This window comes from Littorina saxatilis, linkage group LG13 (assembly GCF_037325665.1).
Source record: "Littorina saxatilis isolate snail1 linkage group LG13, US_GU_Lsax_2.0, whole genome shotgun sequence".
In the NCBI taxonomy this organism is placed as follows: domain Eukaryota; kingdom Metazoa; phylum Mollusca; class Gastropoda; order Littorinimorpha; family Littorinidae; genus Littorina; species Littorina saxatilis.
In genome coordinates, this window is record NC_090257.1 from 2,187,930 (window position 1) to 2,211,929 (window position 24,000).

Consider the following 24,000-nt stretch of genomic DNA (forward strand, 5'->3'; position numbering starts at 1 on the left):
TGTATCATGTTATTTTGAAGTATTGGGGGCTTTTTACAGTGATTCGTGAAGGCCGCTTCACTGGTCCATATTGGGCGCCCAGGCTCCTAATATTATGGACCATTTGTGATTTTTTCTGTATTTAATTTTTCCTGAATGTCTATCACAGCTATTTCACTATAATGAGGCCCAACGGTTAAAGGCACAGTAAGCCTCCCGTAAACCATCACAGATACGGTCAGGCTTTTACACACAGTACAAACACCCTTTCATTTAAACACTCACCGATTGAGAACATCCTAGGTGCCCTCGTAAAGAGCGAACAATTTTCAAAGAATTTATTTTTGCGTGGTTTATCTTACCCCTGAGCCATCGTGAACCCGTGTGATTCAGTTTCCCTTTTTCACAATGTAGTCGTCAGTTAGTCATTTGAATGCGACTCGATGTGAGCTTATCTACAATAGCACGTTTTTATGCACGAAACAAACGGCTGTGGTTCACAAGAACTCTAGCGATGGCTTTTGACTGTTGAGAGGAACGGCGATATGCATCAACCGTCGTCTGCTACGATCCTTGCGTGATCCTGCTTCCGGGCTTTTCTTTTTTCAAACTTTCAAAACTTCGAATTGTACTGAGTTTGTCTTGATGAAAAAAGAATTCTTTTATGATTAAAGAATGTTTGTGAAACAAGCTGTCAATTTATTATTTAGATTTTAAAAGTTAGGTCTAGCGCAAAAACGCACCACGGTCCAAAAACATTCTGATAATCATCGATCCACGGCTATCGCCAGTTTACATCGATAGAATGAGACCCGAAGGGAAGTAACTCATTTTTGACAATCTGCAAAATTAATTCTTTAAAAATTGCTCGCTCTTTACGTAGGGCACCTAGGATGTTCCCGTTTGGTGAGCGTTCAAATGGAAGGGTGTTTGTACTGTGTGTAAAAGCCTGACAGTATCTATGATGGTTTACGGGAGGCTTTTACGGTCCGGGCGTGATTTCCGGTAAGTTGAATATTCATAACAGCCGTCCAGCACCAAAACGAGGCGCCATTGTTGTAGATCACCAAGTCCGCGAAAATAAATTCTTTGAAAATTTCTCACGCTCGACAGAAAGCAGCCAGGATGTTCCCGTTCGGTGAGCGTTCAAATGGAAGTATGCTTGTACTGTATGTAGACGCTCGGGGAGCTCTGTGGTGGTTTACGGGAGGCTTACTGTGCCTGTAATGCTTGTACTGTATGTAGACGCTCGGGGAGCTCTGTGATGGTTTACGGGAGGCTTACTGTGCCTGTAATGCTTGAACTGTATGTAGACGCTCGGGGAGCTCTGTGATGGTTTACGGGAGGCTTACTGTGCCTGTAATGCTTGTGCTGTATGTAGACGCTCGGGGAGCTCTGTGATGGTTTACGGGAGGCTTACTGTGCCTCATTAACATTAACAGAATGGAATGATTTGCACGGAACTTTACAACCGCGCATTTACCGATCGCCTGCGCATGTTGACTGGTTGAGTGAATAGTATTCGATCAAACTTTCGCACGAAAACTCCTCTTTTCTTTGAATAACTGAAGAAAGGAGGAACAAAGAGGTTACACACCTCGTCTCAGTGATTATTAAAAATAATGGTCTCAGTTCGCGGTCATGAAAAAGCTCGCTGAAGCTCGCATTTTTCATGATCCGCGAACTTCGACCATTATTTTTAATGATCACTGAGACTCGGCATGTAACCTCTACATATTACGAGCCCTTCCACTACAAGTCAATACCTCTTTTATTCGTTTATTTTCTTTTTTGATTTTTTTGTTCATTCATTTAGTCAGTCAGTCAGCAACATGTCTTCGTGCACGGTGCAGTACTGACCTCTCCTGCGTTGCTCACCGGGCTGGTCACACATACTGCACTGACCCCAACTGGCCCATATCGTGAACATCCACATGTTATTGCCTGTTAAAACACACCCACACATACACCCACACACACACACACACATATATATATATATATATATTCACATAAACCACAGGTAAATGATCTACATAAAGATTACACAATGTTCTATTTATAACTCACGTTGGGAATCCCTCGCGACTTTCTTTGTTTAGTGTGGCACTTACGGCGGTCGACCAATAAAAAATAAAGAGAGAGAGAGAGAGAGAGAGAGAGAGAGAGAGAGAGAGAGAGAGAGAGAGAGAGAGAGAGAGAGAAATCGAAAAAGGGAGAGAAAGTGAAAGAGATAGAAAAAGAAAGATAGAGAGAGAGCTAAAGAAAAAGGCCAGAGAGAGAGAAGGGGACATAACGTCATCTTCACTTCACCATTTAGCTGAATAGGCATGTGAAGAGGGGAGGAGGGAGGGAGCATATAACCCCTTAACTACCGAAAGGAAAACGAAAGTGAAACTAGAGTGACCCCAGAGTGACCGCCCTTACCGGATGGCGCTAGTAGCGCTTGGCGCCAAAACCAGCGTCATCCGATAACGCGGGCGCGTCATCTTCACTTCACCATTTAGCTGAATAGGCATGTGAAGAGGGGAGGAGGGAGGGAGCAATAAGAATAACATTGTGTTGGTAAGTATAAATAAACAAGAAAACTATTATAAATTTTCATGATTAATTTAGATTTACCAAGCACAATGTTATTTTGCATAGAATACCACCGTGGAGGTTGGGATCCCATGTCCTATCACTTCCAATAAGAAAACTTTTCAGAGCAGGGGTAAGGATGAGGTGCCCACGAAGTGAACACCTAAGGGCCTGGCCCCTGTCTGAATGACCCAAGACTGAGGTTGAGAATTTCAACATATCTAAGGCAAAAAACACTCACCAAAAGAGAGACCAGGGATTGGGCGAGAATGGCTTTCTTGATGCCATAGGTCTCGTCTCCCCGCCGAGCCCAGAACGTACGGGGGTCGAGGCTTGCGTAAACATTGTGTAATTTCTTTAGTACACTTTCATGCGGTAAGACGTGTGTTGTTATGGTTTTAGACACATCACTGCGTCTGTTTACATCCCATACAGGGCCCATTTAGGAACCTACGCTAACAAGATGGCGCGAGCTTGCATTCAAAGTTAGCTTAGGCAACGAAGGTTCGATGACGTCATCCAATAGTCACAAAACAGAAGGAAATGTTCACAGGCTGAACGTAGCCCATTTTAGCTCTAAGAGAATGATAATAACAAAGTTTTTAACAGAGTGCAGACCTCAATGATCGTGAGAACGCACAATTTATTGTTTTCTGATATTATGGTTATAACCGGAAGTAGCTTTCGATAATGGGGCTGTGCTCGCCTTCATAGGCGAGAATTTGTATGTGCGTTTTCAAAATGCAATCCTAGTGTGCTTGTTGAATCGTCACTCTCCTCCTTTTCTTCTTCACTCTCATTTCCCTTCTTTTCCTCTTACTCTTTCCTTTTATCCACCTCTGTTCCTTCTTCAGCCCTTCTTTACTTACCCTCTTCTGTTCCTTCCCTTCTTCACCTTCTGTAGGCCTCTTTTGGATTGGCAGTGCACGGCCTTTCCCTCTGAGGCCTGTTGTCTTGAGCACTTTCTTCTTTCTTATTTGCAAACTTTTTTTTGCCTGCTCTAGCTTCTTCTCTCTTATACTCTGTTTCTTTGTTTCTTTTTTTGCTACGTTCTTCAACTCAACTCAACTCAACTCAAATTTTATTGGCTTCAATTTTCATAGAAGAATTTGTCTTGCGCTTGGGAGAAAGTAAGAGTATAACATATAAAAACAGCATTCATATCACATTTCATGTATCACACACAGTAATCACTAGTATAAGCCTACAATTATCACATTTGTACCTGTATCATACATGCAAATAAATAGTATCACATTTCCACGTATCACACACAATATATACATTACATAACATACAGCAAGCTTCCATCTCCCGCCCCCCCCCCCCCCCCCCCTCCCCCACATACATATCCTCGCACGTGCGTCGACTCCATACAAATGACATCATCAGTCCATTAACTAAAATGCACAATGACTAGTAGTGGGTACATGATACTTAATACGTGCTCAACTAGACCTGCTAACTAAAATAATAACAGAAACAAAAACAAGGACTGGGCACAACATTTACACGTGTGTGACCTACTTACATCAAGTGCCTGTGATCTATAAATAACAATGATTGCGTTTAAAGTAAAACATGAATAATGCCGATGTTTGCTAACAATGAATACATAATAACTAAGATAAGAATGTATGTGCTTTCATAATATGATTATTTTATAAAACACAGTGGGGAAATTTGGAAAATAATTTTTATACGAAACTGCGCACATCGAGTCGAGCTCTGTGGCGTGTGTGTTCGGAGGCAGGAGACACACATGGCTGTGGATATTAATGTTCGGTGGATTAAAAAGGATACCCCGACTTCGGCAGGGCAGAAGGAGGTACAAGACGGTGTGCTGTATTGCTGTGTGTGAGTGTGCTGTGCAGACCTTCTGTGTTATGTGCATGTTCTATTCTAGTCTGTCCGTAGGCTTCATCTGAGGGCCTATTGTGTACAAGGGGAGGTCACTTCCGCCTTATAAACAAACACATGTGGAGACCCACAGAAATACCATAGCATCGTAATGAAAGAGGGCAAAAATACTGATAACAGTCTAGGACATTATTTCTAGGACTGACTAAGCAATGGAACAACATCATGATCTTCATAAGCAAATGATAGTGAGAACAAAACAGAATTCTTACTCTTCTGACTGCTCCCAGTGATTGACATTCAAAACAAACTGTTCTATTCTAAATAGTTGTAAAAAAACTTCATAAGAATAATATTAAACATACATACTTGATTTGTTTAAACATAATTCTAGTGCCTTATTTATTCTTTTTACTCTTTTCCCTAGCTCTTCATTCTTTACTTTCTTTTTACTGTTCTTTTCCCTAGCTCTTCATTCTTTACTTTCTTTTTACTGTTCTTTTCCCTAGCTCTTCATTCTTTACTTTCTTTCTGCTCTTGCTCTTTTATGTCTCTTTAACTTCTATCTCTTTATCTTTCTTTCTTTTCTTCCATCTCTCTCTCTCTCTCTCTCTCCATTTCTATCTCCTTTCTCTTCTCCTTCCTCTCTCTTTCTCTATCTCTCCCTCCTTCCCCCTCTCTCTCTCTCTCTTTCCCTCCTACCCTCTGTCCCTCCTTCCTTCCCTCTCTCTTTCTTCAATGTGTGTTGACCCCTCTGTTATTACACCCCCGGTATAGGGGTGTGTATAGGTTTCGGTCGATGTGTTTGTTTGTTTGTTTGTGTGTTTGTTTGTTTGTTTGTTTGTTTGTTTGTGTTCGCAAGTAGATCTCAAGAATGAACGGACCGATCGTCACCAAACTTGGTGAACAGGTTCTATACATTCCTGAGACGGTCCTTACAAAAATTGGGACCAGTCAAACACACGGTTAAGGAGTTATTGGTGGATTTTGTTTTTTGGGGGGATCAACTACGGCATAACTCTTCCTTATCTTCTCCATGTTTTCAGCGTTTACCTCCCTTCCTTCGTATGGTGCACTATAGTATGAGGGGGCATCTTCGGATATTCCCGGCGTTCTGTTACTAGTTTTAGAAGGTCACCGCAGTGTCCAGAACGTAAATTGGACCCGTAAATTATCCTCACTGTAAAAGTGCAAAGGTCGAATCAATTTATAGCCACGCGAAAAATACACTGTCATCTATCTCTCTATATATACGGCTTCTCTGTGTTTGTGTGTGTGTGTATGTGTCTCTCTCTCTATGTGGGCAACACCTGTGGATTGTTCAGTTCTGTTTGTGATGTGGTCTGGCGGCTTTTGTGTATTTGTATGTACTGGCCTTCCTTTGAAAAGCCATAACAGTTCAAAAGGGCTTAGAGATAAGCTCTAAATTGCTCAATCCTGAGCAGTGAGAATGGTTATTTCCCTTTGACCAACGGGGGTGTTTTTCCTATCGGAGGAATTTCTTGTTCCTTCTTGTTTGTCGTGTTAGCCAAAGCTTCACTCTTTCACCGGTATCGGCGTGAGTTTTTGTAACTAAGTGTGCGCTAATTTCGTGCTTGCGTTGCTTGGCCAAAGAATTCAGTTGTGCTTTTGTATGCGGGAACTGAATAGCGATTGAAGGTCATTTTTCCACTGGCAACCGTCGGAGGCAGTAGGCTAAAGGTTCAAGGAAGCCTATCTTTTTTCTTTTTTTTTTACACTTCAGTGAAGTTTATGGTCTGAAGTCAGTTTCCTTAATGGGACAATGCGCAGTACAGGTATGTTGATTTATCTGTTGATTGTTTGCATTATGATTGCCTTATTGTTTACCAAAATACCCCTATTATATATTGCACTGTTTACAACTTTTACTTTGTGCTCGGATTTACCGCATTGTCGAGACATTTTTCTTCAATATTTTTGGACGTTGTTAATGCGTTTTCTGCTGATTATTGGCTTGTTTTGTTTGAGCGAATAAATTGTCCGCAATAATAACTGTAGATGATGAAATTTCAAGTTTGATTTGATGAGTATTTAATTTGTAGGGTAATTTTGACATTTTTGTTATGGATTTTAAATTCGCAGTAAACTTGTAAAATTTTTATAATGCCAAAAGGGAAATATACGTTGGTTAAGCTAGTTTACTTTGATAATTTATGCGCAAATTCGTGGTCTGACCGGATTTGACTATTTGAGACTTTGGACGATTCGCTTAATTTCGCTGCCTATTTTGTTTATTGTGTTACCGTTAGTAATTCTGGTAGTTGAATGTTATGAGTTATTACTTAAGCCGGAATCTGCGTCACGACCCCCCGCGGGTTAGGGGGAGTCCCATATTGGTTGGGACGAGAAAGAATTTACCCGATGCTACCCAGCATGTCGTAAGAGGCGACTAACGGTTCTGTTTCTCCTTTTACCCTTGTTAAGTGTTTCTTGTATAGAATATAGTCAATGTTTGTAAAGATTTTAGTCAAGCAGTATGTAAGAAATGTTAAGTCCTTTGTACTGGAAACTTGCATTCTCCCAGTAAGGTCATATATTGTACTACGTTGCAAGCCCCTGGAGCAATTTTTTGATTAGTGCTTTTGTGAACAAGAAACAATTAACAAGTGGCTCTATCCCATCTCCCCCCTTTCCCCGTCGCGATATAACCTTGAATGGTTGAAAACGACGTAAAACACCAAATAAAGAAAGAAAGATCTGCGTCACGTCAATGTAATAATAATGCTTTAATGATTTGTGCTTTCTTTGACGCCGTCTCGCCATTTAAAGAGGTGATTAACATGTTTGAAGTTATGCGTTTATGAGAATGTGCTTTGATGTTTCATCTTAGTTATTGACGAAGCCCGGACTTCGGTATTGCATTTCAGCGTGGTGGCTTAAAACTTAATTAATGACTTTGGTCATTAAAAATCTGAAAATTGTAAACAAATTATTTTTTTATAAAACGATCCAAATTTACGTTTATCTTATTCTCCATCATTTTCTGATTCCAAAAACATATAAATATGTTATATTTGGATTAAAAACAAGCTCTGAAAATTAAAAATATAAAAATTATTATCAAAATTAAATTTTCGAAATCAATTTAAAAACACTTTCATCTTATTCCTTGTCGGTTCCTGATTCCAAAAACATATAGATATGATATGTTTGGATTAAAAACACGCTCAGAAAGTTAAAACGAAGAGAGGTACAGAAAAGCGTGCTATCCTTCTCAGCGCAACTACTAAACCGTTTCTTGTCAATGTCACTGCCTTTGCCATGAGCATGAGCGGTGGACTGACGATGCTACGAGTATACGGTCTTGCTGAAAAATTGCATTGCGTTCAGTTTCATTCTGTGAGTTCGACAGCTACTTGACTAAATGTTGTATTTTCGCCTAACGCGACTTGTTTACATTTAGTCAAGTTTTGACTAAATGTTTTAACATAGAGGGGGAAATCGAGACGAGGGTCGTGGTGTGTGTGTGTGTATGTGTGTGTGTGTGTGTGTGTGTGTGTGTGTGTGTGTGTGTGTGTGCGCGTGTAGAGCGATTCAGATCAAACTACTGGACCGATCTTTATGAAATTTTACATGGGAGTTCCTGGGAATGATATCCCCGAAAGTTTTTTTCCTTTTTTCGATAAATACCTTTGATGACGTCATATCCAGCTTTTTGTAAAAGTTGAGGCGGCACTGTCACACCCTCATTTTTCAATCAAATTGATTGAAATTTTGGCCAAGCAATCTTCGACGAAGGCCGGACTTCGGTATTGCATTTCAGCGTGGTGGCTTAAAAATTAATTGATGACTTTGGTCATTAAAAATCTGAAAATTGTAAAAAAAAATATTTTTTTCTAAAACGATCCAAATTTACGTTCATCTTATTTTTCATCATTTTCTGATTCTAAAAACATATGAATATGTTATATTTGGATTAAAAACATATAAAAAATATATAAATTATTATCAAAATTTAATTTTTGAAATCAATTTAAAAACACTTTCATCTTATTCCTTGTCGGTTCCTGATTCCAAAAACATATAGATATGATATGTTTGGATTAAAAACACGCACAGAAAGTTAAAACGAAGAGAGGTACAGAAATGCGTGCTATCCTTCTCAGCGCAACTACTACCCCGCTCTTCTTGTCAATTTCACTGCCTTTGCCACGAGCGGTGGACTGACGATGGTACGAGTATACGGTCTTGCTGAAAAATTGCATTGCGTTCAGTTTCATTCTGTGAGTTCGACAGCTACTTGACTAAATGTTGTATTTTCGCCTTACGCGACTTGTTTTCTTTGTGTATCTATATATATATACGACTTGTGTCTGTCTGTCTGTGTGTCTGTCTGTGTGTCTGTCTGTGAGTTCGCGATGCACGGCCAAAGTTCTCGATGGATCTGCTTCAAATTTGGTGGGCATATTCAGGTAGACCCGGGACAGGACACAACCTGGTCGATATTTCAACACGTGCTCTCAGCGCGCAGCGCTGAACCGATTTTGGTTCCACCTCAGCTACCCGGGCCCCCATACCGACACACCAAAGCCGCTACACCACATCACAACGCCAAAGTTCTCGGTGGATCTTTTTCAAATTTGGACACCGTATTCAGCTACACCCCGGACACAATATCATCGATGAGATATTTCAACACGTGCTCTCAGCGCGCAGCGCTGAACCGATTTTGGTTTTTGTGTTCATTTCACCATTATAAGTAACTCTTCCTTATCTTCTCCAGTGTCTTGCGTTTATCTCCCTTCCTTCGTGTGGCTTCAATCCATATTTCCGTTTGTAAGTTACTATTTTTAGAATGTCACTGCGCTGTCCACAACGCTTCCCTTGCACCCGTAAGTTGTTCTTACTGTCAAAGTGAAAAGGTCGAATCAATTTATAGCCACGCGAAAAATACACTCTCACCTATCTCTATATATTTATAGATATAGATATACATATATATATACGGCTTCTCTGTGTGTCTGTGTGTTTGTGTGTGTGTGTGGGCAAAAACCTGTGTATTGCAGAGTTCTGTTTGTAATGTGGTCTAGCGGCATTTGTCTGTCTGTATGTTCAAGCATTTGAGAAGCCACAGCAGATAATATAGGGCTAAGAAATAAGCTCTAAAATTCTCAATCCCGTTTGACAGGACTTCGCCTGCAAAGGTGATTGTGATGAACCGCCACGCTGTCTGTCTCTGTCTCGCGATTCACCCCGGCGAAGCCGGGTATTCCTCTAGTATACTATAATTCAATACAAGGTATCTCCAAACATTATTTATCAGAAAATGTTCGTAAATTTGTTTATTTTACAAGCTGAAATTGCCGTACAAAAAGAACTGAATGCGAAAACAAACAAAAGGTCAAGGTCATGACCGGGAGTGTTTAGTGTTGGCATTCTCTCCCTTGAAGTTTTCTGTCTAAAGTTTTCTGTTCTGTCTCAACAAAAACTTTCTCTTTCCATTTCTCTTACTGCATGATTAAACTTTTTTATCTGTAAGTTACACAACACAACACAACACAACTTGGTATAAACGAAACTGGGTACACTAAACACTCCCGGCAGGGAAAAACCTAAATTGACCTTGACCTTTCGGACTGTGTTTGAGATCAGTTATTTTCGTACAGCAATTTCGGCTTGTAAAATAAACAAAATGATATCCAAACAACAGCTATTTTAAGATAAGAGTGTGTGGAGAGACCTTGTATCCAATTATAGTAATCACTGAAAGATATAAAACGTAGTTCAGAAGCGAATCCTAGAAACCCCTAAATAATGGAAAATGTGTTCGCTAAACAATTCATTGTTTACGTAAATAATTCATTGTTTACGTAAATAATGATTTATTTAGCAACATTGCTGATTGTTTATAAACAATGTAATATATAAGTCTAAATAATATTGTGTACGTTTACATTATTTATTTAGACGTATTTTACATTGTTTGTAAACAATCAGCAATGTTGCTAAATAAATCATGGACAATGAATTGTTTAGGTAAATAATGAATGGTTTACGTAAACAAAAAAATATTTAGATTTGTTTTACATTGTTTATAAACAATTACTTATTTAGCACATGAGCTTCTAAATAATGATTATTTAGCTAAAACTGGTGAAAAAAACATGAAAAAGTATCCAAATAATTATTTGACAAATGGAATGCCATATTATACACTCTTTCAAAGAAGTGAAGATTTTCATGGTGCTTGACAAGACCCCGTTTTGAAGCACAACCCAAAAGTGACGTATTTTAAAACCTCGTCATTTATGACGTAGTAACCAAATGACGTAATATATTAGAGGTATACCAGTTAAATGGTGGGTCTTTCAAATGATATATTACTTCTTATGATCAGTGGCCTGAGACACTGACATCGCGGTTTGATTATTTTGTTTGGATCATTCCTCGTATTACGTCAACCGTACACGTGCACTTACAGCAGAAGGACCGAGGTCTTTTACGACCCGCGGAGGTGATACGGTGTTGGACATCTGTATAGTATCTGGGTCATCACATAAACTGAGTTGACCCATGTCTGTTCCGGCCTAGATTCCAATCAGTGACTCAAGGATCACCAGTTCAGTGCTCTACAAACTAAGCTACCAGAGCACCCATAGTCAATACAATCAAAAGTATGAAAGGACACTTACCGATTAAAGCATCTAGTTTTGGTCGACGAGCGAAGGTTGGTGCGTTCTCTTGTACTGGAAATTAAACAAGTCGCGCCAAGCGATACAATAACATTTAGTCAATCAAGCATCAAACTAAAAGAAAACTCCAAAAACCAGTCATCGGCGAGACGACACTCAAATAGTCTCGGCTAACGATTCCCGAAAACCCAGACGGACCACGCTCGTCTCCGCGAAGCATGCCAACATTATACTCAACCTATTTTCTTTACTTCTAGCGCGTGTTTTTAAGTAAACATAACATATCTGTATATTTTTGAATTCAGGAGATAAATGAGGCATACAATTTAATGATGTTTTAATCTGTAAGTGAAATTTTATTTTTAATGACAACTTTGATGAGCAAACTCATTGGTTAATTTGTTAAGCAGCCAAGCGGAAATGCAATCCCAAAATCCGGGCTTCGTCGAAGATTGCTTGACCAAAATGTCCACTCAATGTTGATGAAAAATGAGGGCGTGACCGTGCCGCCTCGCACTAAAAGCCGGATATGACGTCATCAAAGACATTTATCGAAAAAAAAGGAAGAGAAAAAAGTCCGGGAATATAATACCCAGGAACTCCAATGTCAAGTTTCATGAAGATCGGTCTTGTAGTTTTCCCTGAATCGCTCCTCACACACACACACCCACCACACACACCAGGACCCTCGTTCCATTCACCGTCTATGTTAAAACATTCAGGCAAAACTTGCCTAATGTAAAAAGAAATCGTGAAATAATCAATTGAAAAATAACTGATCATATGTAGAATGATAAAAAGAGTTTCAACAGCCACAGCAGACTCATTCACCTTTATCTTTTTCTCTATTAAAAGCACATTTTGGAAGTAATCAACCACCTTCAAGGGCAGGCACTGGTGTTAAAAGTGATTTTTTTGTTTGTTTCATAAGTATTGGGTCAAAAATTGTTGCACAATTAAAGAACTCAGTCTATCTCCTGAGAAAATGAAAAAAATTTGGGGGGGATCTCCGGTTGCCTTGGTAGCAATCCAAGATGGCCACCAAACTGCCACTTTTTAAAACCCTAAGGCTTTTACAAAACCGTAAGGAATTTTGTTTTGGTGCTTGTTATTTATACTTTAGCACAATACCCAACTTTTGTTAGGGGCTTTTTTTTTAAATCTACAGTCATTCAAAAGATATCAGTGATAAAAATGAGTGACCTTGAATTTTATGAAAAACCGCCCCAAAAATGGTATAACTTCTCACGAAAAAAAAATTCAACAAATCGCTCTAACAAAACCTGCGAAATAACACACTCGAGATGTATGCAAAGTTTCAACATACAAGATACAAGATATTTATTCACCAATTTTGCAAAAGGATTTCATCTTGGCTAGGCACGGTAAAAATAAAATAAAAACCAACCAGACACATATATGCACACACATCACCATGCATGCATACATACGTACATTACACTGTCATGCACACACAGACACAACTCACACACACACACACACACACACACACAATTATTTACATACTCACACATAACCAGCCACATATCTACATCACAAATTCACATCGTCGCCTTGTAAAGGTAAAAACCATATCAGTTTAAAAGGGGTGCCAGTAATATCAATGCAACATTAGTGAATACTAGAACAATACCTAAAAATTATAATCCATTTAAAAGTAAGTAGTACACGTAATTATTATCATTTAGTCAGATCATCACATAAAATTATATAATCATAATCTAGCCAGTTAGACAGTTTAAAACAACAGTATTAACAGACTATCACAGATCTACTCAAGCACCTGAACCTAGAGTCACATTGCACAAAACTACTACCATCACAGAACTACTCAAGCACCTAAAAAATAAGGACCATTCCACATTGCACATACTTCCACTATCACAAGTTATGAGAACAGTAATGGAATGCAGTGAAAGGACTAAGTAACAGAAGAACCCCCCCCCCCCCCCCTAATCCTATAACTACAGTATATTACAACGTCTTCTCTACAGGAGTTGTCAGTACAGCATGGGGGATGAAGCTAGAGCGAAAGCACTAGTTCTGGCTTTCAAAGCTCTGTAGCGCCTACCAGATGGAAGAGGCTCGAAGAAGTGGTTTGCCGGGTGGGAGGGGTCGCGAACAATCTTTCCTGCTTTTCGACCTGAGCGCAACTCAAAAATAGAGGCAACGGAAGGGAAGTCACAGCCCGCGACCTTGGAGGCTGTCCGCACAATGCTCTCCAGTAGCTGTTTCTCTTTCTCAGTGGTGCTGCCATACCAGACCGTGATAGAAAAACACAGGGTGCTCTCAACGACTGCGCGATAGAACTGCGCCATGATTTGCTGTGACATACGGAACTTGCGCAACTGTCTCAGGAAGTGCAGCCGCTGCTGGCACTTCTTAATGATGGACGTGGTGTTCCCGTCCCATTTCAGGTCTTCAGAGATCAGTGTGCCGAGAAATTTGAATGAAGAGACCTGTTCTACAGCTTCCCCATTTATTTCAAGGGGCAAGATGGGGTCTTTCTTTCGTCGAGGGTCGATAACGACTTCTTTTGTTTTAAGAACGTTTAGCTCGAGATCATTTTCAGAGCACCACTCAACCACTCTTTGAACCTCCCCCCGGTATGCGTCCTCATTGGAGTCAGAAATCAGGCCTTCAATGGTGGTGTCGTCTGAGAATTTGATTATGTGTGTGGATGGGTGAGCGGAGGTGCAGTCGTTGGTGAAAAGGGTGAAGAGTAGAGTGGACAGAACACAACCCTGCGTGGCACCAGTGTTCAGAGTGAGTGAGGCAGAGAGTGAGTTGTTGAGTCGGACGACCTGAGGACGGTCAAGCAAGAAATCTAGAAGCCAGTGGCAGAGAGAGAGAGGGACATCGAGACCAATCAGTTTGTGGAAGAGCTTGTGAGGGATGATCGTGTTGAATGCGGAGGAATAATCAATGAACAACATTCTAGCGTAGGTGCGAGGGTTCTCAAGGTGCTGCAAGACAAAATGAAGACCCATGGCGACGGCATCATCGACGGACATGCTGGCTTGGTAAGCAAACTGGAGTGGGTCAGACAGGTGACCCGTGAAAGCCCGCAGGTGCCGCAGAATCAACCGCTCCAGAACGCAAGTTTATTAGAAAAAAAGCCTTACGCTTTTGAAGTGACAAAAAAAGTAGTTTTGAGAAAATACACAAAACGTGAAGAAAATGTATTTTTTGTACACAAACGTTTATGAAACATGTAACAAAACAACACTAACAAAACAACAGGTATTGCTTAGTTCCACACAAAAAACGGAAACAAAATTCAACAAAATAAAACATAACAAGTCGCGTAAGGCGAAAATACAACATTTAGTCAAGTAGCTGTCGAACTCACAGAATGAAACTGAACGCAATGCAACGAAGCAAGACCGTATACTCGTAGCATCGTCAGTCCACCGCTCACGGCATAGGCAGTGAAATTGACAAGAAGAGCGGGGTAGTAGTTGCGCTGGGAAGGATAGCACGCTTTTCTGTACCTCTCTTCGTTTTAACTTTCTGAGCGTGTTTTTAATCCAAACATATCATATCTATATGTTTTTGGAATCAGGAACCGACAAAGAATAAGATGAAAGTGTTTTTAAATTGATTTGGAAAATTTAATTTTGATAATAATGTTTATATATTTAATTTTCAGAGCTTGTTTTTAATCCAAATATAACATATTTATATGTTTTTGGAATCAGCAAATGATGGAGAATAAGATAAACGTAAATTTGGATCGTTTTATAAAAAAAATATTTATTTTACAATTTTCAGATTTTTAATGAATTAATTTTTAAGCCACCACGCTGAAATGCAATACCGAAGTCCGGGCTTCGTCGAACATTACTTGACCAAAATTTCAACCAATTTGGTTGAAAAATGATGGCGTGACAGTGCCGCCTCAACTTTCACGAAAAGCCGGATATGACGTCATCAAAGACGATTATCAAAAAAATGAAAAAAAACGTTCGGGGATATCATACCCAGGAACTCTCATGTCAAATTTCATAAAGATCGGTCCAGTAGTTTAGTCTGAATCGCTCTACACACACACACACACACAGACAGACACACGCACATACACCACGACCCTCGTCTCGATTCCCCCTCTACGTTAAAAAATTTAGTCAAAACTTGACTAAATGTAAAAACAGCCAGTGTTCTGCAAGCACCAAGGAACCTGTTCCAAGGTCACAATGATCAACTCTCATTCGTTATGTGTACGCTGCGTAAAGTATGCCCATCCATAATTCCCAACTTGTTACCAGTGAAGCCTCTTAAGCGGGGCTCACACACAGGTGGAGCAAGCGGAGCAAGGGTGGAGTAGGCTGCACCAGGCGGAGAGATGACGCTACTTCCGTTGCAGGAGTGGAGAAAGTGGTGTGTGCGGAGCGGAGCAAGGAATAGGACACGTTTCTATTTTTTGGCTCCGGTGCAGCGGTGCAGCCAATCAGCGCGCTCATCACTTTCTCCGGAAATAGTAGTGTGACACTAGGTGGCATCCCACATAACGACGGCCGCCTTTTTCGAAAGAACTTTTTCATGGATTTTACACAAGAATGCCGAAACGGAAAGATAGAATGTGGTTTCCGCTAGATTTCAAGTCACGCTTTTCACTTTTCCGAGGAAGCCAACAGCTGAGTGTGAAGAAACGCTGCTGTTCAACTTCGAAATCTCCAGTCGCAGACGACCTTCGCTTTTGCAGTAGACTACAGTCAATGCAGGTAGGTGCAATGTTACTCATTTCGATCAGCTTGTTTTCGTATATATTTTTGCATTAAGATCATGTACAATGATTGGAATCAAAGGAGGAATGACTTCGGTATGCAAATGCGTTGGTTTGGCCGAAATCAATACAGCAGTAATTAAGCTAGGTTCTTTCTCGTCAGTTTGTTTTTTGCGACTGAAGTTTGTCTTCTGAATGTACCACTTGCTTGATTTTGATTGTTTGTTCAGCTCTTCGGCACAAAATTCATCATGCAAGATATCAATTTGTTGAATGATAACGGGATAAGTGAAGTTCAAACATGTATCTGCTTGCAAAAAACAATCGCAGGGACAGATCTATCTGCTTCATTGACTGACAGATTGTCATTGAATTTCCAACGTAAAATGACTCGTTTGCAGACTCTCTAATTAGATCCATCGAGTGTTTGTGTTCTTAGATCCATTGGCTATGCAGGCTTTTTGCGATCATAACATTGTTTGGGTTTGTGCAGGTGCAATCTGCAGATCAGAGGAGATTGACCGCAGGGTGACGCAGTGTCAGTGATCAATGCAACTTGTGTTCGACACTCAATATTGACTTCTACCAAACTCAAGGGCAAAACAAAAGGTACGTGCTTGTGAATTCATATTATGTAATGTCTGTGAAGATTAACACCGTTTTTAGCTCTAGTCTGAGTGATCATGCTTATTAATATCCAATTCAAGTTACATACGATACATACTCCGCCCCAGCACCACCCTCACCCCATCTATTCAGATACTACAGTCCAACAACTAACCCTCTAAAAGTCCCCCCCCCCCCCCCCCCCACTCTCGGTGTAACATCTGTTGCTATCTGCACCTTTGTGTGGTAATGGGAAACTCGTGCTCAAATAGTTTCAGAACTGTTGATATTATAAGAGTTTTATTTACCAATGGTTCTCCCCTCCCTCCTTCATATTACACCGACACTCTCTATGCCCACCCTCCACCCCCTTCCCCCATCCCTTCCCCCATCCCTTCCCTCTACAGGCACGTCTACTAAAGTCTCAGACGTGATAGGATTAAGAGGATGCCACAATGATCCGGGTAACTTTGCAAATAATCATACTGATATAACAGAAGAAAGTTATTCCACAGTCATTTCTACTTATACATTACAGTGTTACAAAACAGGAATTTGTGCTATTAAAGTTATAATCTACAAACAACAAAGACCCTCCAGCCCCCCCCCCCCCCCCCCCCTCCTCACCTGCAACATATACATGTTCATGTCCAACTTTCCCAGTGGCTCTTAATCTTATGTCTATGACTGTTGATATTGAAGAGTAGAAAGTGATTAGTTTTCAATGACTAAATTTCCCCTCACACACACACACACACACACACACACACAAACACACACGCACATGCACATAGCTGTTGTCTCCTTCTCAATCTCTCTGTGTCTCTCTGTTTAATTAAAATATTTGGATCACTAACTCTTCACTGAGATTCAGTGTTATGTGTTATGTGGAGTAAGATTAGTGAATGTTGCTGCTGATTCTGTTGTTCTTACTGTTCTTCCTCCCTGCATAATCTTTTTTCTCCTTAAACAGTTTTTTTTTTATTACTACAGTGCGTCTATGGAGTGTACATCAGAGATGTGATGGGACCAAAAACATTCCAAAATGAAACAGGTAACTTTTTAAACTGGTCTTCATTTAGTTTATTGAGAAGTTGGTTCACATGATACATTTCAGAGTCGTCCTTTTAAATTCGTTAAATATTGCACCAGTCACTACATCTATAGATTATCAGATTAAGTTGTCTTCTTCTGCATTATGCATATGCAATATTCATCTTTAGTGCACGCGCGCGCGCGTGTGTGTGTGTGTGTGTGTGTGTGTGTGTGTGTGTGTGTGTGTGTGTTTATTGGTTGAAGACGACACAGGCCCCTTCCCTCATTTGTTTATCTGTGTGCGAGACTTCGTGAGTCAGTTGCATAGGCAGGATAGCTAACTGAGTTGCCTGCAAGACCGTTAACGGCATTTTGCACTGTATATTTGCTGTACATTAATTTCAGCTTAGGTATGACCAATACCAAAAGTTACAATGTTGTAGGTGAAATGGTCAGTCTTTTGGGCTCTTTCCAAAAAGGATCCGAATTCGGGGATAGACTCAACCGTTTCGGGTTTTATATGGAGCCGTACACTAATTAACCCGATTTAAGCATTAAAGAATTTAAGAGTGTTAGTTTTGGAGGGTATAAACTATGTCATTTAAATGAAAATTTCAATAATAAATGTTCGTATAATTAATATACTTACCCAATTCTCATAGTTTATACCCTCCCATCCTTCCACGCTACTTAATTTCCTATGGCGTCTTTTTTTTAGCTTGGTTACCACCCTTTCGAGGGCAGGTAATTTGAGTAGTTTTTCGACATCTAGCATATATGAGATCTTAGTCAATGCATCCCTCAGACAACCAGTTACACCGTTAATGACACATGAAGCAATAAGGTAACTATCAGATAACACTTGTATACACAAAATCCACTCGGACAAGATCAACAAAATCTTACGATCTTGTTAAATCATTGGAGACGTAATGTTTTAGTCCTTTTTTTTTGGTTGAAAATGTGCTGAAAAAAGAAGATTACAGCTAGATCAAAACTCAAAAGTGTTCCAAATTACCCCTCCATTTGACCTGTGAACTCGCCACTGTGTTGACCTTTGTCATGCATAAGATATAGTTAATAATCGCCAAATATTAACTAACTAGGTCAACAGGTCAAGAAATATTAAGCATTTTTATGGGCTGCATTTGTTTCATTTGTGTCACCCTTTATGTTTATACTTTTGCAGGCTGGTGTGGAGTTCTGATGTTGCCAGGGCGATGGAAGACACATACATAAGACATATAAACAAGCTTCCCTGTGAAGTGTTTTGATCACAAATCACCATTATTTTACACATTTATGCATATCTATTCTCAGCTCAGACTTGTGCTTTGAAATTGGATGTTTAAGTACAAGCTAAAACCCTGAATAAAGTCTTCGCAATACATGGAATGGGATCAAAAGTGTGTGTGTGTGTGTGTGTGTGTGTGTGTGTGTGTGTGTGTGTGTGTGTGAAAACAACATTCAAAAATGAGGGTGAGATAAAACATAAAAAAAGCTACAGCACAGATACTTTTTTGTCTAGCGTCAAGGACGGATCCAGGGGGGGTTCCTGTCACCCCCCCCCCCCCCCCCCCCCGGCCTGAACATGTATTTTCCAAGGGTGAAAATAAAATAAAAATCAATAAATCATGACAAATATTCTGAGAACGCGCCAGCTAGATTCCACATATTCTCATCTACATTTCAAAACGTCCAGACCTCCCTAGCGCCCTCAACTAATGAACCCCTAACACAATTGGGGGCCCCCCCCAACCTGATACGGTCCGGCCATGAGCGTTCTATATCGTCCTCTTTAGAAACTTGTTGCGCTGTTGACACACGTACGTTTCTATTTGCAAACATCCATAAAGTAATATTTTGTTAATCATGTTTAAAACATTTCTTCTGAGTAGAGTGAAGCTAAATCAAACCACACACAAAATGAAAAAAACTAAATCTAAATCAAAGCCATATTGCGCGTAACATAAAGCAACAGTCTAACCGTCTGCAAGAGAGATTGTTAGTAGTAGATCTAAAAAAAAAAAGAATGGATTCCATGGAAGCTAGTGTAACTATACACATTCAACATCTTTGAAGCTTCGGATATAACTCGATAAAACAAAAAAGAACCAAAACTTAAAACATGTCCCAACAGTTGTTAGTCCACCTCTCTCTTCACCCGACCCCCACACTCACATAGTTTGTGTCTGAAAAGCTCTAAAACGCACTGGCACACACGCACACACACTGACTTATACAGAGTCCATTTAGAAATATGTTCAGTAATTGCGATAAAAGACAAGACTTTTGTCTCCTTTGGTAAACATCACGGTGTTTTTTTCCCGCCACTTCTTATCCACGTGTAAACATATTTCCCATCAGACTGCGCGAGTGGAGAAACTACGTCATATCATAGGGGAATCCCCTACCGGAGCAGGATCGGAGCAGCCTGCTCCGGAACCGGAGCTTGTGTGTGAGAGGGCAGGTGGAGAGCGGAGCAGGATCGGAGCAGCCTGCTCCGCTTGCTCCGCCTGTGTGTGAGCCCCGCTTTATATTGGACCTCTTTTGGACTTGCTTTGAATAATCAGGGAGTCATATGACAGTGTCCTTTACTTTCTATACTACAATATTTGGGTTGACTTCTGTGAATTGCCTTGCAATGCCATGGGTACTTTGGAAGCTCCTCTCCAGCTTCCACCTCTGCATCTGTAAAGACAACATAAATTCAAAATTAATATGTCTATGACAAACTCAAATACTGCTATTCACATTTTCCCAACAATGACCCCCACACACACAAACACACACACACACACATTAAAAAAAAGATATTGTAATGTGATACATGTAACACGATATTTGGGCGCATGCACATGTCAGTGCTGATAGTCAAGCAGTGAACAAAAAGATGTTGACAAATCATGTGAATGGTGCTAAGTCAGTGCAGGTCTGGTTTACAGCTATTGCACATACATCGCATGCAGAAACCATATGGTCTGCATGGGAAGTATGACCACAAGCAATGCTCACTCACTGAGCCATGTGAATGCATGTTTGCCACAAGAAAACTGTGATCACAGGAGGAAGCTAGGCCTATATATAATATGCTCGATAAAATAAATGAGGAAAGAACAGATGTTTTGCTCCAACCCTGACAAACCTTGTGACAACCAAGCTTCACAGTAGCAGCACATAACAGACTTTGCATCCTGTTCAGTTTCTTTGCGTCAGGGTGTTGTTACTTAGATTCTGTTCTTCAGCATATAACAGTCACACACACACACACACACACACACACACACACACACACACACACACACATACACACACACACACACACTCACACACACAGAGCCAGAGCTGCACACATAACCACACAAATGTATAAACTTCTGCATGTTTGTCAAAAGAAGAAAAAAATACCTACAGTCTACTACCATCTTGCTTATCAGCTGCTTGGAATCTTCCCTGCTCTGCTTGGGCTAGTATTCAACCGACTGCACCAGATTTCCCAGGAGATGCATGGTGTTGCACCATGGCTGAACAAAGTCATTTTTGTATTGATTGTTCTTTTTCTAATCAGTTTATTTGCTTTTTTTCCAGAGAAAAGATATAGGGTCTGCCTTCTCGTCGCCATAAATGGCGAACTCCGTGTTGTCCTTATTGCCGTACGCATTCCGCTCCGCAACTCTAAAATAAGTCGTGGCTCAAAACACTCATGGCAACGTGCTTCAAACGTACACCACCGATGGTGGTTTCTTGCTCCATCCCAGCTGTTGCAAGGGCAGCAGCATAGTTTCCAGCCAATTTTCATTCTGGACGAAGAAGAATGCACAAACTTGATCTTCCGATTCGTTCGTAGCAATAGCAGACGACACTATCATGGAATCTCCCGGAATCTTCATCAGTTCTCTTCGGCTCATTGGAATGTATTCCAGTTGCTGTTACTAACGGCGCGAAATCCGTAAACAGAAATTCCCGTTGTCCGCGGTATGAACTGACCGTAGCAAAGAAAAGACAACTCGTTCCAGTCATGCTAACGTGACCACCGTTGACGATGTGTTTGACTCGCAGTCACCTCTCAAACATACGCATTTTTTTGCTGTTTTGTGTTTGTTCAATACACAATTGCATACACATACATTGTTCATTTAGCCGTTTTGACCGTTTATGATTAATTCTGACCTAAAATCAGTACACCAGAGTAACCAGAAGAGGTTCAAAATCCAAAATCAGAAAGAAAACGGAAATGACCAGGGAACAAAAAAATCACTTTTTTCACTGTGGTGTCTTCCCTGCCCCGAAAACACAGGGAAAAAAAACTTTACCACCTTAGGAAAAGCTTCGACTCACCTTCTCTAGCAGCAATGCTCACATTTTTTAATACTGCAATGAAGACGCACAAAAGTAGGTAAATAATGATGGGTTGACGTACTTTACATTAAGAATGCAGGATTTTATAAACGCTCAGACGCCATTCAATGAATCATGTTGATATTGCACATACCATCGAATCATCGTTGTACACACACACACACACACACACACACACACACACACACACACACACACACACACACATGTAAACACACGTACGCACGCACACACAAACACACACACACATACACGCACGCACGCACACGCACGCACGCGGCACACACACACACACACACACACACACACACACACACACACACACACCATACACACACACCCGTTAACCTAACCTTCACTGACCTTCTCCATTCAATGTTACCGTACAACACTCTCACATGCAAGAAGAAGCTCCCTCCACTTGGACACATACCAACAATCAACATCCTGACCTCTGAACATCCTGGCCTCTAAACATCCTGGCCTCTAAACATCCTGGCCTCTAAGTAAACATCCTGGCCTCTAAACATCCTGGCCTCTAAACATCCTGGCCTCTAAACATCCTGGCCTCTAAACATCCTGGCCTCTAAACATCCTGGCCTCTAAGTAAACATCCTGGCCTCTAAACATCCTGGCCTCTAAACATCCTGGCCTCTAAGTAAACATCCTGACCTCTAAACATCCTGGCCTCTAAACATCCTGGCCTCTAAATATCCTGGCCTCTAAGTAAACATCCTGGCCTCTAAACATCCTGGCCTCTAAACATCCTGGCCTCTAAACATCCTGGCCTCTAAATATCCTGGCCTCTAAGTAAATATCCTGGCCTCTAAACATCCTGACCTCTGAACATCCTGGCCTCTAAACATCCTGGCCTCTAAACATCCTGGCCTCTAAACATCCTGGCCTCTAAACATCCTGGCCTCTAAACATCCTGGCCTCTAAACATCCTGGCCTCTAAACATCCTGGCGTTTTCTTGCACAGAGTGCTAGTGGGACCTTTCGTCCAACATGTCTCTAGATTCCGTTCACAAAATAAATCCATCGACAAAATGTCCAATTTGCACCTCAGTTTCTGAGCTGTTGAGTGTCTGTATGTGTCCAAGTGGCGGGATGCTAGTATCCCTTGTAAAAGCCTGGCCAGCTCTGAGATGGCGAGACAAGTCGTTTACACTCACCATCTACGTGAATAAGGAAGCGGAAGGCTCCCTGGGAACTCATCATTTCCTTGATCTCCGTTTCACTGAGCAATGTTTTCACATGACGATCCTTAGTGCGAGTGTCATGGCAGAAGTACGTTCCTGCGTCGTCTGTGGGTAATAGAACATTCACTCAACAATAGCCTAGTCACTATTCAGGGAGAAAACATTGACTCACTGAAACTAGAATCGCCTCCCTTAATCCTGTCTCCGTTTATTTTGGTTCGTCAATCATGACATGATTGTGCACTTCTTCTTTCTGTGTCATCGTCTGTCCTCTTCTTTAATCTGTTTGTTTTGCGTTTTGTGTTGTCGAAACGCCCATTGTACCTTGTGGTTTGTTTGTCTTCGTTAACACGTGAGTTCGGTAATTTGGTCTTTTTGTTTCTCACGCGCATTGTTCTACTTTCTTCAGTTGGATGCAGGCTGCTTCAAACCCTCCTTTATCTGCTTTCTTCTTCTTCTTCTTCTTTTTTTCTCTATTTTTTTTATATAAATAGGCGGTGAGCATCCTTCTTCATTGGTCTTTTTTTTGTGAATATTATTTGTATGTTCTTCTTTTAACACTAAACGCAAAACAGATCCACTACAGTGGTTTGTTTGTTTGTTTGTTTGCTTAAAGGCACAGTAAGCCTCCCGTAAACCATCACAGATACGGTCAGGCTTTTACACACAGTGCAAACACCCTTTCATTTAAACACTCACCGATTGAGAACATCCTCGGTGCCCTCCGTAAAGAGCGAACAATTTTCAAAGAATTTATTTTTGCGTGGTTTATCTTACCCCTGAGCCATCGTGAACCCGTGTGATCCAGTTTCCCTTTTTCACCATGTAGTCGTCAGTCATTTGAGTGCGACTCGATGTGAGCTTATCTACAATAGCACGTTTTTATGCACGAAACAAACGGCTGTGGTTCACAAGAACTCTGGCGATGGCTTTTGACTGTTGAGAGGAACGGCGATATGTATTGATAAACCGTCGTCTG

The 24,000-nt window shown here is 40.7% G+C and overlaps 1 protein-coding gene and 1 long non-coding RNA gene across 3 annotated transcripts in view; one reads left to right on the plus strand and one right to left on the minus strand.

The window, feature by feature from the left end:
* Positions 1-24,000, minus strand: part of LOC138946246 (uncharacterized) — a 62,437-nt gene that overhangs the window by 10,815 nt on the left and 27,622 nt on the right. For both annotated transcript variants that reach the window (XM_070317783.1, XM_070317784.1), the window contains 4 exons: positions 22,995-23,126; positions 21,799-21,831; positions 11,073-11,126; positions 1,840-1,923 (listed from right to left, as the gene is read on the minus strand). In XM_070317783.1, the coding sequence (XP_070173884.1) occupies positions 1,840-1,923; positions 11,073-11,126; positions 21,799-21,831; positions 22,995-23,126 (303 nt within the window). The remainder of the gene's footprint in view (positions 1-1,839; positions 1,924-11,072; positions 11,127-21,798; positions 21,832-22,994; positions 23,127-24,000) is intronic.
* Positions 15,371-18,864, plus strand: LOC138946252 (uncharacterized). The gene is made up of 4 exons (XR_011449219.1): positions 15,371-15,817; positions 16,313-16,428; positions 17,419-17,479; positions 18,650-18,864. It is a non-coding gene; the product is annotated as an uncharacterized lncRNA (long non-coding RNA).